The sequence below is a fragment of the Arvicanthis niloticus genome, chromosome 27 (assembly GCF_011762505.2).
Source record: "Arvicanthis niloticus isolate mArvNil1 chromosome 27, mArvNil1.pat.X, whole genome shotgun sequence".
Lineage (NCBI taxonomy): Eukaryota > Metazoa > Chordata > Mammalia > Rodentia > Muridae > Arvicanthis > Arvicanthis niloticus.
This window is the reverse complement of record NC_133435.1, coordinates 25424993-25439175: the sequence shown is the minus strand read 5'-3', so window position 1 is coordinate 25439175 and position 14183 is coordinate 25424993. Positions and strand designations below refer to the sequence as shown.

General features: G+C 39.0%; 1 protein-coding gene across 1 annotated transcript in view; it reads right to left on the bottom strand.

Annotated features, from left to right (window-relative positions):
• Antxr2 (ANTXR cell adhesion molecule 2) overlaps positions 1–14183 on the bottom strand; it is a 133063-nt gene that overhangs the window by 103850 nt on the left and 15030 nt on the right. Inside the window, exons 4-7 of the mRNA XM_076926439.1 lie at positions 7746–7827; positions 7245–7352; positions 7036–7104; positions 6355–6435 (exon numbers count right to left, since the gene is read on the bottom strand). Of these exons, the coding sequence (XP_076782554.1) occupies positions 6355–6435; positions 7036–7104; positions 7245–7352; positions 7746–7827 (340 nt within the window). The remainder of the gene's footprint in view (positions 1–6354; positions 6436–7035; positions 7105–7244; positions 7353–7745; positions 7828–14183) is intronic.

The following is a 14183-nucleotide window of genomic DNA, read 5'->3' as shown; positions in this document are numbered from 1 at the left end:
CTGGCTTAACAAAGAGCTGTAATGCTTCAGAGTCCACTGGGCTCCGCAAAGAGCTGTAACGTTTGGCAACCCGCCAGCTCTCCCTGGAGCCTGCCTGGAAGCCGGGCTACCTCCTTGTCAGCTAGTCGGCTCCTTATCGGCCTAGCTCAAGCCTCACATGCATATGGACCAGTTCAGCGGAGAAGCAGGGGCAATACCTGGAGGAGACTGGTCAGCCAGAAGCAGCGGCAGGGGCAGGCAATCTCCCCTCCCTGCTCTCGCCCTGCCCCCAGCCAGGAGACTGTCGTGGGACACCCTCCAGGACCAGGGTGCTACAGGTCTCCTGTAGCCCAAGCTAGGTTATGAAGCTAAGAATGATCTTGAATTCCTAAGTATTATAGACCAATGCACACGTGGTAGAATTACAAGAATGTGCTCCTGATTTTCTACTCAACTCAGTCTGCTCTCAAAAACTAATGGATGTGGGGCCTGAGGAGAGGGCTTTGTAAGCTTAAAAACCTGAGTCGATCCCCAGAGCCCATATAAAAAGCCAGGTCCTATGGTGGCATGTGTTTTTAACAAAAAGATGGTAAGATGGAAGACAGAGACAGGTGGATCCCTGAAGCTCCCTAACCATTTATCTTAGTTTATTTGAAGTTCTAGGCCAAAGAGAGATGCTGAGTCAAACCCAACACTCATGTTGTCATTTGACTTCTATAGGCATGTGTATACTTTAACACACAAATGTGCATACACACAACACAAAAGACAACAAAAACCTAGTTAGCGCTTGTACGTTAATGTTAACAAACAGAATGTTGTTCAGTTCTGTTTGATTTACCTAATGTCACAAGTTTAGTTTTCTCACAGACTATCTATCATAAAGCTGTAATTAGTTAATTGTTCAGTGTGGAATTAATTCCTAAAAAAATGAAATTCCAACCAAAGTTTTTCTTATAAAAAATGTTAAATGTGCATATTAAACATCAAAGTACAAAAGAGTGTTTCATAAAGTGAACACTTCAATTTCTTCATTTTCTCACTGGGTAAAGAGAACTTCAGATAAACAGGTTGTCTTGTTTAGAGTATCTTTGAACAACTTAAATCTGTCCAAATATCAATGAGGCCTGTGCTGTTTACTGACTTATTTCTCACCCAGAACATTTTTCCATTTTCCTTTTCTATGGATAATGCCTCCTTTCTACTAGAGAAATTGTTTCCTCTTGCAAATAGCCCTAGTGAATTTACTGATCATGATTAACCTAAATCCCAGGTCACGAGGACAAAGGTGAATACATGATCTAAATAACAATGACATAATATCATGCCCCAATTAAATCCTGTGATTTTAATGCTGTCAATAGCAGTTACTTTGCAATGGGCTTGCTGGCCACAACACGATTTCCGGTTATGAATAAATCTTGTCAGTTTGGTTTCTTCTTTTCTAAGACTAAATCTTTACAGTTGCTCAAGTTTGGAGCTTTTCATCAACTGTGATTTTACAAATATAAGTTTTCCCAGCTAAGATGCTCACCACAGTCCCTGTGGTGGATGTCATGGCAGGACCGTTATTACCCTCCAGCTTCTCTCTTTGCCAAGAGAAAAAGGTGTTTGTAGGACCTCCCCTTTCTGTTATAACATAATTTTGTGCACACTCGGATTTTTTTTCAGGCATTACTAAGAACAGTTTAGCTCCAAATGCCAATCTTTATATTCCCAACATTATAAATGAAGTGACTTTTTAAACCTAAGCTTCTCTTATATACTCTTAAACTTGGTATAGTTTCTCTTAGAAAACATCTTTGCAATGTTATTTGAATATCCTGCCTAGGATCATTCCCTTTATGTTACGCCTTTTTCCAAACAAATTCTAATTAATCACAGCCACCCTACATGCAATGTACTTGAGTTTTGAAACATAGTTACTCTATGAAGCTATCCTCATGCTGGATTCATCTCTTTCTGCTTAATCTTTGCTAAGTTACTCTTATTGAAAATGAAACTTGTACAAATAATTTCAAGTAGTGAAACATCCATGATCCTATTTTGAAAAATAAAATCAAGGGAGTTTCCACAAAGCGTTTTTATTTTTGCTCTTTCTATGCTGTGGGTTTCAATCTGTGGGTTTGTTTTATGGTTATGTTTTCTTCCACCACATTGCATAATGAATCACTGGCCTTCAACCATGAGGTGCACTCACACGCCAGACTATCAGTAGTTCAAATAAAATTTCATCCTCAAATACAAATCTTGCAATCATTTCCTCAAGAAAGCCAAAAAATTTTAATGACTACAACTTATTTAAATAACCTAAAGTTAAAACCTAAGAATCATATGTTTGTGTTTGTGGTCAACATGATGGGAGAAGTAACCAAAGAGGATGAAGATGGGACGACTCAATTTTAAAATTTTCAGAGGTTCTGGTTAGTCAACAAAATGATGGACTGGGTATTAGGACTATCTTGTACCTCACTGGTACAATTAGGAATAATTATGCTCTAATTGCATTTTGAGAGAAAAGTTGTATTTTAACAGGAAGAGTGAAGCTAGGTGATGAGACAGAGGGGGGGGGGGGACATGGAGGCAGATGTTCACATGTCTCCACCAGTCAAAGAGAGTTTATATATCTAGGTTGGGTATTGGGTTTCACTTCTGATTGAGCATTACCAAACTTGTAAAGCCTTTGATTAACATTTTTTTAAAAATGTATAAAAGCAAAAAGGAAAAGGGGCATGGGATAGGGGTTTTCTAAGGAGGGAAAATGGGGAAAGGGGATGGCATCTGAAATGTAAATAAAAGAAAAAAAACTGTTACAAAGAGGAATAAAAAAAAATTCCCACCTTAACATTTAACTTGTCCTGAAATTTTCTAAGGGACACCCACACTTGGATTTTCTTTCTCCAGGTCAGTTGCATTCCTCTCTCTGCTGATCTCTTCTGTTTTCTTAAGTAAACTCCAGCCCACTCTGTATAAGAAGTTTTCACTCTGCCTTCAGCTAGCTTTCTGAAGTTGCAGTCAAATGCCGATAGGATATTACATCTGACTCTCTTTCAGCTTCTCTAGTCCTATGACCCAGTGACCTCTCATGTTTTGCTAAATTTTACACTATCCAAATTTACCATTTTACTAGCAGTCTAGCACAGAGATTGTGAAGACATCACTGGAAGAGCCCCATCCCTGGGAGTCCATGAAGCATGAATTAAGAACTACGTATCTGAAGGCTCAGATTCACCCCATTCTTGGCTTCATTCTGACTAGAGAAGACACTCTGTTAGGTGCTTCCCTTAGTTCCTTGATTTGGTTTCATTCTGAACAAGCTATGAAGAAACCAAGCCTTGGGGACTTTGAGAGTCCTTATATTCAAAGAAGTATATTCTTTCCTTATGATACCTGCCTTTAAGTAACAATGAAGCTTGCTCAAAAGAAATTGAGTCCCTTTTGTGAATGTGGGGTCCTCAAATTCTATATAACTTTGAAACAGAAAATTCAGCTTTCATTTCCTGGTATGGAACTGAGTCCTGACCTCAAGTCACATGACCTAAAGATCTGAAAGCAGTGTTGGCCAAACACCTCACATTGACTATCACAGCATTTAGAAACCCTTGTTATAATGTTATGTTACTGAATTCAACCCCCATGCAATTATGTCCTGTTATCCCTAAGACTTTGGCATACACATTGCTGAACATCTTTTCTTATAGGCTGCCCCACAGACAGATCAATTGCTCCATTGTGTATGCTTATAGATGGCTACTTCCCCAGCATCCCAACACATGTTTTCAATTCCAACCTCTCTGCCCTCCAAAACTCGAACCATTTAATGAAATACAATTCATCACTTCCCTTCCACAGGCAAAGTTTAAAGTTCGGGATTAATCAGGGTATGTACTTGTCTACATGGCTTCATAGCAGCAGGGTGGAAGTTATACCTGCTCCTCCTCCTCACTGCAGCATCACTGTCTCCATCTTTCACCATCTCTCACAGTGACAGCTGTGAGAGAACATGAGCACATGACTCCATTCTAGAAATCATCCTATCCATTCCTGTTTGTTGTTCTACTTGAACCTTCATGACCATCAGACAGATCCTGGGTTCTAAATGTACCTTCCATTTCACTTATGAAATGAAACCCATCTAAATACCTGTAAATATTCATACTCTTAATCCATGCGTCCTGGAGAAATGTGTTCTCTAAATCACTGAGCCCAGACAACTCAGGTCATGCATGCTTTGTTTATAGTTACAGTTACTCCCTTTGCCAGAGCCCAGTTCAAATCCCACCATGGAAAGCTTTCTGTAATGTCACACACCTAGACAACTCCGTCTTTATGTCAATGTGCACTCCATCCACAGTAGCATCACACACCAACTGTAATCTTAGCTTCCTCTCCATCCCTGAGATGACTACAACTCCTCTCACTTACCTGAAAGACTTAAGTGTTCGTATTTGCTCCATTGCTGAACTTTTTTTTAAATACACTCTATAGTACAAGGTCAGCCATTGGTTTGGTAAAAGCATAATGAATAGAAGAATGTCTTCTATTTGTCCTCAGTATGTGGAAAATATGCTATATTTATTGTAAGTAGCAAACATATATTTCAAATAAAGCAATAATGTCTAATTATAAAATACAATTCAAGTTTAAGGGAAAATAGGCTCTTATATATTCTTAAGGACTGAGCAATTTCTGTCCTAAAAGAAGACATAAAGTATTTGTGCTGCATCTTATTTCTGCAAAGAGAGCCACAACCCCCACGTATCATTGACATGGATAAACCTATCCGGCATTAGTGAGTCCAGACTGCTTGTAAAGACTCCAGCTTCTACCTGCAGATCCTGTGAGGCTTCCCCAGAGGCCTGTTTCCTTGGGTAACAAAACAGCTGGAGCTAACCCTTCAAGGTCCCCATCAGCACCTTCCTGGTGTAATGCGAATGAGTTTATTGTCAAATTTTGTGCCTCTTTCTAATTCCCTGCTGACTCTTTCAACATAACTTATTCAAGCTAACATCCACCAAGAACTGCACTGTACTTTAATCACATTCTAAAGTTTCCCTGGAGAGAAAAATAACTATATTTCAATCCCACAACAATAGTTTTGGAAAGCTGGACTGTCATCTGGAAGATTCTGAATCAATCTTCATGTGCATAGAACAACAAAAATAAAAATCAAAGACAGTAATCCAGAGAGATCTTTACACACACATCCATAAGCACAATAAAAATCTATTAAAAATACACCCCACAGACCGGTTTATTGGGAGTCAATTATTCATTCCTCTCCTTGGATTTTTAAAATTTATATCATATTGTTATTTACCCTGAACTTAGCCATAAAACTTAACTATTTTTCACACTGCAATTTTTCCCTAAAAATCAAAACTAATAATGTACTAAAAGTCCTGTAATGATTTAATCTCTCTTCCATTCCGCATTTACATTTTGGACGTCCACTAGATGTGACTGAACCAAATTATGTCTTCTCTAAAAACTCCATTAGTTCTTGTAAAGCCTTCATACTACTAAAACCAAAACCAATAAATCTCACCCTGTCTATCTGAGAATGATCTTCAAGGGGGAATTTAAAATGCCCGAGCCAAATGTTGGAAGTGAGATACTTCTCCCCTTTATAAGTGCCTAAAGATTAAAGGAGAAAACTTTGCTTAGAGAATATATATTCACTTGCAGTTTAGGGTGATGTTTACCAAATATCATAAATACTTAATAGCAACAGTTCCTAGTACTTCTAGCAAAGGCAGTAAAACGAAACATAAACCTCTACAGCAAGAGCCAGAGCCCGACTCCAAATTTCATTCCTCGCCTTCCCCGCCAGACCCTGCTCAGGAGAGCCCAGAGTCTAACAGTCACCAGGGAGGATGCTGCTGAATCCCAAATAGAGATATTATGTGCCCCGGGGAAACTATTAATCTTTTAAACGGGAGAAACAACTATAGTCAGAGCCTGAGCCACCGGATCGAGTTGCCTGTCTCATCAGTGAACAGGCTGGGAGGAGGCCCTCACCGCGCATTCCAATCATTTTTTTTTTTAATTTCACATTTCTCCTATAAAGCCTGGAGAAACTCTAAAGGTAAAAAAGATGGTTAACTCCGCGCTGAAAGGGCGGAGATGTCGGAGGCAATTTCTGAAAATCTTCAACTAGAAATGCCAGCCTAGGATCACAAAGTACATGCGGAAGACAGTGGCAAATCTCACCAACAAAAGAAATCCAGATCTTAAGTCCTGTTGGCAGCAACAAACAAAGCTCACTCTCCTTTCACTAAATACTGCCCACCTGCACCACTTGGAAAAATCGCTTGTACAACTTAAAACGTGTTGTAAAGTTCTCAGCCTTCTGGGACTCCGAGGCACACTTACAGAGTTGATGATTCCTTTAAGAGCTTGAAATCCACCTTTAACGGGGAAAACTTGGTCCTTGGAATCAGCAATTTTTTCCAGCTTTAAAAAGAAGATGAAGACTTAAGGGGAAGCTGAGATACACAGCTCTTTATAATTTAAACTCACACAGAAAATTGTTTTGGTTACATTGAAAACTTACTGCCTATAACTCATTCATTCTGTGATATATTATATTTGTTTTAATGATATATACATATATATATATATTCATAGAGTCTGCTACTTTCGTCATTTACTCACACAGAAATGTAAAGGTAAAATGATTTGTAAGAAAACTTCATGAAAAAAATAGATTTATATGAAAAATCTTAAAGGTTTCTAAATGGACTCTTCAGATTCCCACACAAGAGAAAAATTTCAAATCAAAATAAGAATTCTAGATAAAACTATCACCATTGTCTCACCAATTAAGGTAAAGGGATATTCACATGGTATTAATCTAAGCATTTATCTTCTTTTAAGATCCTCACCAAATAAACATTCAAGAAATTTATTTTGAGTTTAATTTTCCGTTTTAGGAGAGCTCAAAACACAAGTCATTTTATGCAAAACCTCTCCATAAGCCATGGCAAAAGAGCTCATTTAAATCCCATTAAGGCAAGCTAGTGGGTTACAGTTTGCAGGTGTGTCTTAACTCACCTGAGCTTGTTCAAAATCCAGGACCCCAACACAGTAAACACTAGCGCCAAGTGACCTGGACTTCTTTGCCTATGAAGAAACAAAAATAGAAGAAAGACAGAGGGAGAGAGGAAGGGAGATTCAGATAAGCTACACGTGCACATTGCTTATTCACAACGAATCACAGCAACGTGCACACTGGGTGGGTACAAAGCTCAGTTAACACTCACCTCGCTCTCTGCATATGATGGTACCAGGCCGTCCAGCTTCCCGTCTGTCAAAGCAATTATGATACTGGAGGTTTTCAAGCCCCCTGCATTTTTAATTTGGTCGTTTGCCTGAAAATGAAGAATAATTATACAACTGACTATTTCACTTTCACTTTTAACCAGCACTGTCTGTGGAGCTGAATGCTTAGGTCTGACAAAATAAAGATATTAAGGGCTATAAGATAATACATATATATTTATATGAATTAATTTACAAAACAGGGTATTTCTGTTAGTCTTTTTATTGGAAATATGTGTGTATTCATATAAAAGAGTCACTATACCTGGGTTCCTGTGATACAGATTTTATACCTATGATTGATTAATCTGAAACTAACCACAGAGGGAAACAGACTTGAAAAAATAGACATATACATGGAAAGGGATTTTTCCTTATATAATAAGATTTTTCTTATATAAGAAACTACTGTCTACACTAGTTCAAAATATAGGATAACTTACAAGCTTTAGTCCTTCGTGGATGTATGTCTCTCCGACTGGCTTAACAGCTTTTAAATCCTCCAGTCCTTTGCCGATTTTGTATCTGAAAAGGAGATTGAGCAAAGACCATAACAAACACTTTCTGAGTAACTTAAAAGTCTCCAGGAGTAAGAAACAAAGGAAATGACGTAGCCTTTGAGTTCAGATGCTTCTCATCCTTTCTATCGTGCTAATAGGCATGTGGTAACTTATGGATTTTAACCCTGTACTCCTAAAGGCACTAATAGGTCAGCGAATCAAGCACATCATACACTGGTGACCCAGGAACCTTTGATGACACTTGCTTTATATCAAGTGGTAAGGACTTCAGTATGCTTCCTCTCAAACAAACAAATACAAAAACAAAGTATCTCAACCTCCCTACTGGTCACACTCACCCCACATCCCCAAAAGAGAACATTGCCTCCTTGCCTTATAGACTCTTACAAGTTCTACAGACTAATAGTCACCCTTCCTCATAGAAAGTGAAATGTTCTACTCAGTCTCATCAGGTCTTACATCTCAGGACTTCACTGTTAGGGGACCTAACACACACTGTGTCACACACTCAGGCACCTGAATATTCTTTTGACTATAGTAGAAACTTAATATAGATTTGACTAATGAATAAATGAGTGAGTGAATGAATGGGTAAACAGGTAGATAAATGGATGGATGGACAAGAAGACAATGCACTCTTGTTAGAGAATGTGAATGAGATGAGAAAAGTAAATAAACATCTTTTTCCTCCTCCTCCTCCTCCCTCATCTCCTCTTCCTCCTCACTTTATTTTTCTTCTTTAAACAGTCTCACTATGTAGCCCTAGCTGATCTAGAACTCATTGTACAGGCCATGCTAGCAAACCTCTGCCTCTGGAGCGCTAGGATTAAAGGAATGATCACTGCTAGGAACCTGCCCTGCACCAGTTCTCTCTGGAAGGCAGCGGATGGGGAGCAGCTGTGGTGATTGGGGTTATGAATAGCAGACCCCGGAGACAGTGATGGGCAATTTACAGGGTCAATACTGCTGATGGAACAAAACTTCATTCTATGGGGCTGGCAAGAATGCCTACCAAGAAACTCTGAACTCCGTCAACTCTTAAGTGTACATACACATAGACAGACAGATATACATTTGATAACAGCAGGGAATTAAGTAAAGGGTTAATTGTTAGAGTTTCTTTCTCTTTTGCCCAGGAACCTCTCCCTGGCCAGGAAAGTGGCTTGGACTTTTTAACTCTTTGTGAGCCAGAGAGAAAAGAAAGGAAAATAATTAAACTCCTTTATAGAGGCAATATGCACAAACTCACACACGCTCATACACATATACATTTTGGTTGGGCCTGACCACCTGTCTCAATCAACTCCACAAGTATTTATGCACACTTATATACTTACACATATATAGATAGATAAACAGACATATACATTTGGTAGTTGGGGCTGAGACACAAATACCATACGTATACATTTAGTGGATGGATGGATGGATGGATGGATGAGGCAGAGGCCCCCAAACCCCCACATTATTTCTTTTCTCTGGCCTTTTTATAGACAAAGCAAAGTCCTTAGGAAATCCCTCATAGGTAAACTGTTACACAAAAGGGAGTTACAGAAGGCTGTGGACAGCACGTTCAAAGCAGTGCTTTACTCTGTGAGCTCACTATAAGTTCACAGCCACAGTTCCGAGTGGCCTCGCTTTATCATAGTGCACACCTGTGGCTTCATCTGTCCACCTAACCTAGAATGAATATTCTTCCTTGATCACAAATTTGTTCCAAGCCTATTTCTCTTTTCAGTGTAATTGTGAAAGCTCATTGTTTTCTTTATTATTCAGTCTTTAATATTTTATGAGGAATAGGCACATTCTATTGTTGATTCTAAGTTTATTATATCTTTCTGGCAAAACAACTAAAACCATCTCTTAAAACTTTCTTCCTAAAATTACTTGAATCAAATCAGGAAAGCTATAAAATCATTAATTCATCTAAGCATTATTAATTCATGAAAATTCATCTTTATGTTGATTTGTAAGAAATTTGCTCAATCCTGTGGGCTAATGCTCAGGAATCCTTAGGCTATGTAATAGTGATAGGAACATCTATCAGCAGTAAGAAGCAATTCTGAGATAAAGTCTCTTAAGACCTTGCCTCTCAGAGCTCACCAAGTATAGACCACACAAAAATGTTGTGCAATCTCCAGGAAAGTCACCTTAGCCTCTCCTAGATGGTTCCTGACAAATTACGATCTCTGGCAAAGAGTCTTTTTCATCATAACTGATTCATTGCACAAGTGAAAAATATCTAAATGGGGTATGTCTGTAAAGTTATTAAAAGCTATTTCATATGAATGAGTAAAGGAATACCCACATTTTAGGGTTTTAAGTATTTTTATCGAAATCTCTTTTTAAACAATCTAATAATCCTAAGAGATAAAATATTGTTACCAAAATAGCCCAAAATATATTCAATTTTTTGAGTTTTTGTTTTGTTTTGTTTTTGCATTTGGTAGGCTTGTTTGTTATGACCCCTAGGTTGGTTTTGAACTCTGTTTTAACTTCCTGAGTACTGGAATCACAAGCATGTATCAACCTTACCTAGTTTAAGTGTTAGTTTTGTAGAAATTCTTTTGTTTTGCTTTGCTTTTGTTCTCTGAGACAGGGTTTCTCTGTGTAGCAGTGGCTGTCCTGGAACTCACTCTGTAGACCAGGCTGGCCTCAAACTCACCAAGATCTGCCTGCCTCTACCTCCTGAGTGCTGTGGTGTGTGCTCCCCCCCCCCCCCCCCCCCGCCACCACCCAGCTTGAAATGTTAATTTTAAAGGTTCAGAGAAGATCTTTATTTTTTTTTAAAGTTTAACTCTTTTTTTAATAGAAGCAGAAAGATGCTTTAATTGTAAAAATGGAACTATCAATAGAATTAATATCCTTTAAAGAAACAATAAATAGTGTCCATATCACTGGGGATAACAGACAAAAGAGGTGGATTATAAAAATAATATCATCCTAATATCAAAGACAGTTGTGGAGTCTTACAAAGAATTCCACGTGTACATTATATGTATGCATTTGTTTATAACACATGGTTATGACACATAAAATTAATAAAAAAAACATATGTAAATGTTTCAATAAGCCATGCACCAGGGTTTCACACATTTTAAAAGTAACTAATTGATTATATTCTAACAGCATTGATGCTTGGTTTAAAAAGCCACCTACTCAAAGTCTTTAACTGATTTTACTACAGTCTAGCTTCTATCCATATCTATATTCAAATTTTACTGTGATAAAACATAGTCTCTTATATCGTTTCACCTAACTAATTAACTTAAATGTTCACTCAGTGAAACCAGAGGTCTGACATAGCTACTTCTGCCTTCTATTGCTGATGTTATCATTTGTTCTGAACCTGCTACTTACTATAATGCCTCTTGCAAAATAAGTACCTAATAAAATTTCAATCTTCCATAAGAAATAATCATAGTTCTGCAGACAACGCAGCAAATACCATAATGTATAAGTTCATTTTGTGTAAATATTTATATTTGAGATCTATGGAAACAACTTGAAACTGATTTTGTCTGAGTGGAGATAAATATCAAATACTTGGTATTTCCCCGAAATGAGTGGCAGTGTGTCCTCAAGCATTAATGTTTCCTGTCAAACGGGAGAGAGACAACTGATGTGCAAGCTTACACAAACAGAATCTGTGTGGTAAAAATAGCCCTCCCATTGGCTCAGGCCCACTCACCACTGCATGTAAGAGCCTGAAGCATGAGCAAGCCTGAGTAGAAGGAGTCCATTAGTGTGGGATTCAGTCTTTTCCAGCCACTGCTAGTTCAATCGGGTAACAGAGAACACAGCAAGTGTTTCCATCTTTAATGTGCCTACCACCCACATGCCCTTTCATACTGCATGATGGTCCACCATGTTTGTGTGACAAAGACATAGAGGTAAAGTGCTTCTTCTCCAGGGCCAGTGACATGGGCATACATGGGGCAGGTGTGGGCCACCTACAACAGTAAGTATCCAGGCTGTCAGTCTCTTTAGGGAAACTAGAACCCAAGCCAAGACAGGCCAGATAACAAGGGGCTTTGAACATGTAAACATTCTAAGTCTCTCTGTCAACAAGTGAGAAGTAATAGGATGAAGTAGTAGATGAAGGACAGAAATCTCATGCTCACAATGCTGGGACGGGGGATTGTAAAGGAGAGAGAGAAAAGTGGGAAGAAAACTGGGGTCGGAAATGGTGGGGCCGTGAAGAGATGCTCAGGGTCATGTCATCTTAAAAGCCCCATTTTATGCATTTCCTTCGATGCAATGCTGTGTCAACTACTAGGAAGGGTAATATTGAAACCACATCAGTATTTGTTTGAAGCCGTTGCCCAGGATACTGCTATCATCTGAAAGCCCATGAGGCCCCACAGCTGCCGTCACCTTTGAGTACTTGCTAGGCACTTCCTCCTTTCTGCTTTTCACAACTGTGTCAACCCTCTTTTAATCCCAAATGTCTATTCATCTTTCTTCTCCTCTATCAAAATAGATTCATTTCTTATACAATATATCTTGATTCCAGTTTCCCCTCCCTCTAGTCCTCCCAGTTCCTACCCACCTCCTCTCCCATCCAGATCCACTCCTTTCCTGACTCTCTTTAGAAAAGAAAAGCCTTCTAGGAGCTCTTGTGTCAACTTGTATCCCGCCCAGACTGCCAAGAAGCCTGCAGTAAATGTCTTAATCAGTCACAAAATTCTGTTCTTATAGCTAGCAACTTATTTAACCTTGTTTTTCAGGATCTTACCTAGTTTTACATGGTTTATTGATGTTATTATGCCCTAAGAAGACTCAAGTATGTTTTGGAAAGGGGCAGGACTAAAACCAATGCAAGTGTTTATTAAACATCTGTTTGTTGTTTGTACATTTTTAACCGAGAACTAAGGAACAAACCCCCATAATCAACTAGAGAAAGATGGAGGGAAGAGACAAAGAGAAGAAGAAGGGGGGGGGATGGGGAGACAGAGGAGAACCTAAACACTAGCTCTTACATGAAACATTGAGGTCTAACAGGGTCACTCAAATGTCTCCGCTGAGGAGAAAGGAAAGGGAAGGGGAGGGCAGGGCGGGAAGGGAAGGGAAGGGAAGGGAAGGGAAGGGAAGGGAAGGGAAGGGAAGGGAAGGGAAGGGAAGGGAAGGGAAGGGAAGGGAAGGGAAGGGAAAGCGTGCTTCTGTGTATTATATTAAGAACGTCCTAGCTTACCTAATTTCAACACTGACCATGTTTTTGGAGTGCTCCTTTGCTTACCCAGTTTACCATTCAGTTCTACTGGAGAAGTCTGGACCAAACAGGATAGTCTCTTAAACTATAGCTAGAGTTTCTGGAATGGCATAGATCAAGATGGGCATAGAATGATAGAAAAAACATAGATTAATTTTCAAAGCCAACCTTGTTTCCTCATCTGTAAAACATTTTCTTGACAGAGCCTTTATGGGAATGGATGGTGAATGATAAGTCCTTGAGGGAACTAAGGTCACTGAGTCACAGCTCCGGTTCATCACAGTCTGCTAGAATGACTCTGTTCACCTAGTTTACTCTCTTCCTGACAGCAAGCAACACTCATACACGCAAAGATCAAAAAAAGAGGAAGTAGAGACTGAGAAGGAAGCACAGACAAAAGAGGAAGTAAGAGAAAAATGTGAACAGTTACATCAAAGCTTTGACAAGGGGAAGGTACCAGAAAAAACTATGAGTGGCACGCAAACTCACGGGGTACCATAACAGCAAATGCAACCAATTACAGACTGAATTATTTCTTTAAACTCAGGTTTGGAGACAAAGTTCATATCCCAACCTGGCCTCAAACTCATGATCCTCTCAGTGCATTAGATCACAATGTCTACTACCTTGCACACTTGTAAAAAAAAAAAAACCTATTTATACTGGGCAGGTGCTGGCTTTTGTTCTTGTCACTAGTCTTGAAACAACTGTTGGTTAGCATAACAGTTATTTGAATAGACATATACATGCTCAATGCGATAAGTAATCTATAGATGGTGAAAGAAGGCATTGAGGACAATACATGTGGGTTATATCCAAATACTACTCTCTTATTCACACCATTTTAGCATGTGCAGGTCTGGGTACTCAAAGCAATCCCTCCACACATACGGAGGGCAATTTTTTATGGAAAGCTCTCTAATGAGCTAGGATGACCCTGGGGTTGGAGTAAGTCAGAGATGAAATGAAACCCCGGTTCTAAGAGTAACACACTGTATACCCATAAACAGTTACACAACTTTCCTGGATCTGGTATCAATACCAATGAAATATAAATAGCAATGTCTATCTGAATTTTTGTTTTCATTAAGTAGAGAGATGCATGACACCATCCAGCAACACTGAGCATCCAGAACATTGCAAAGACT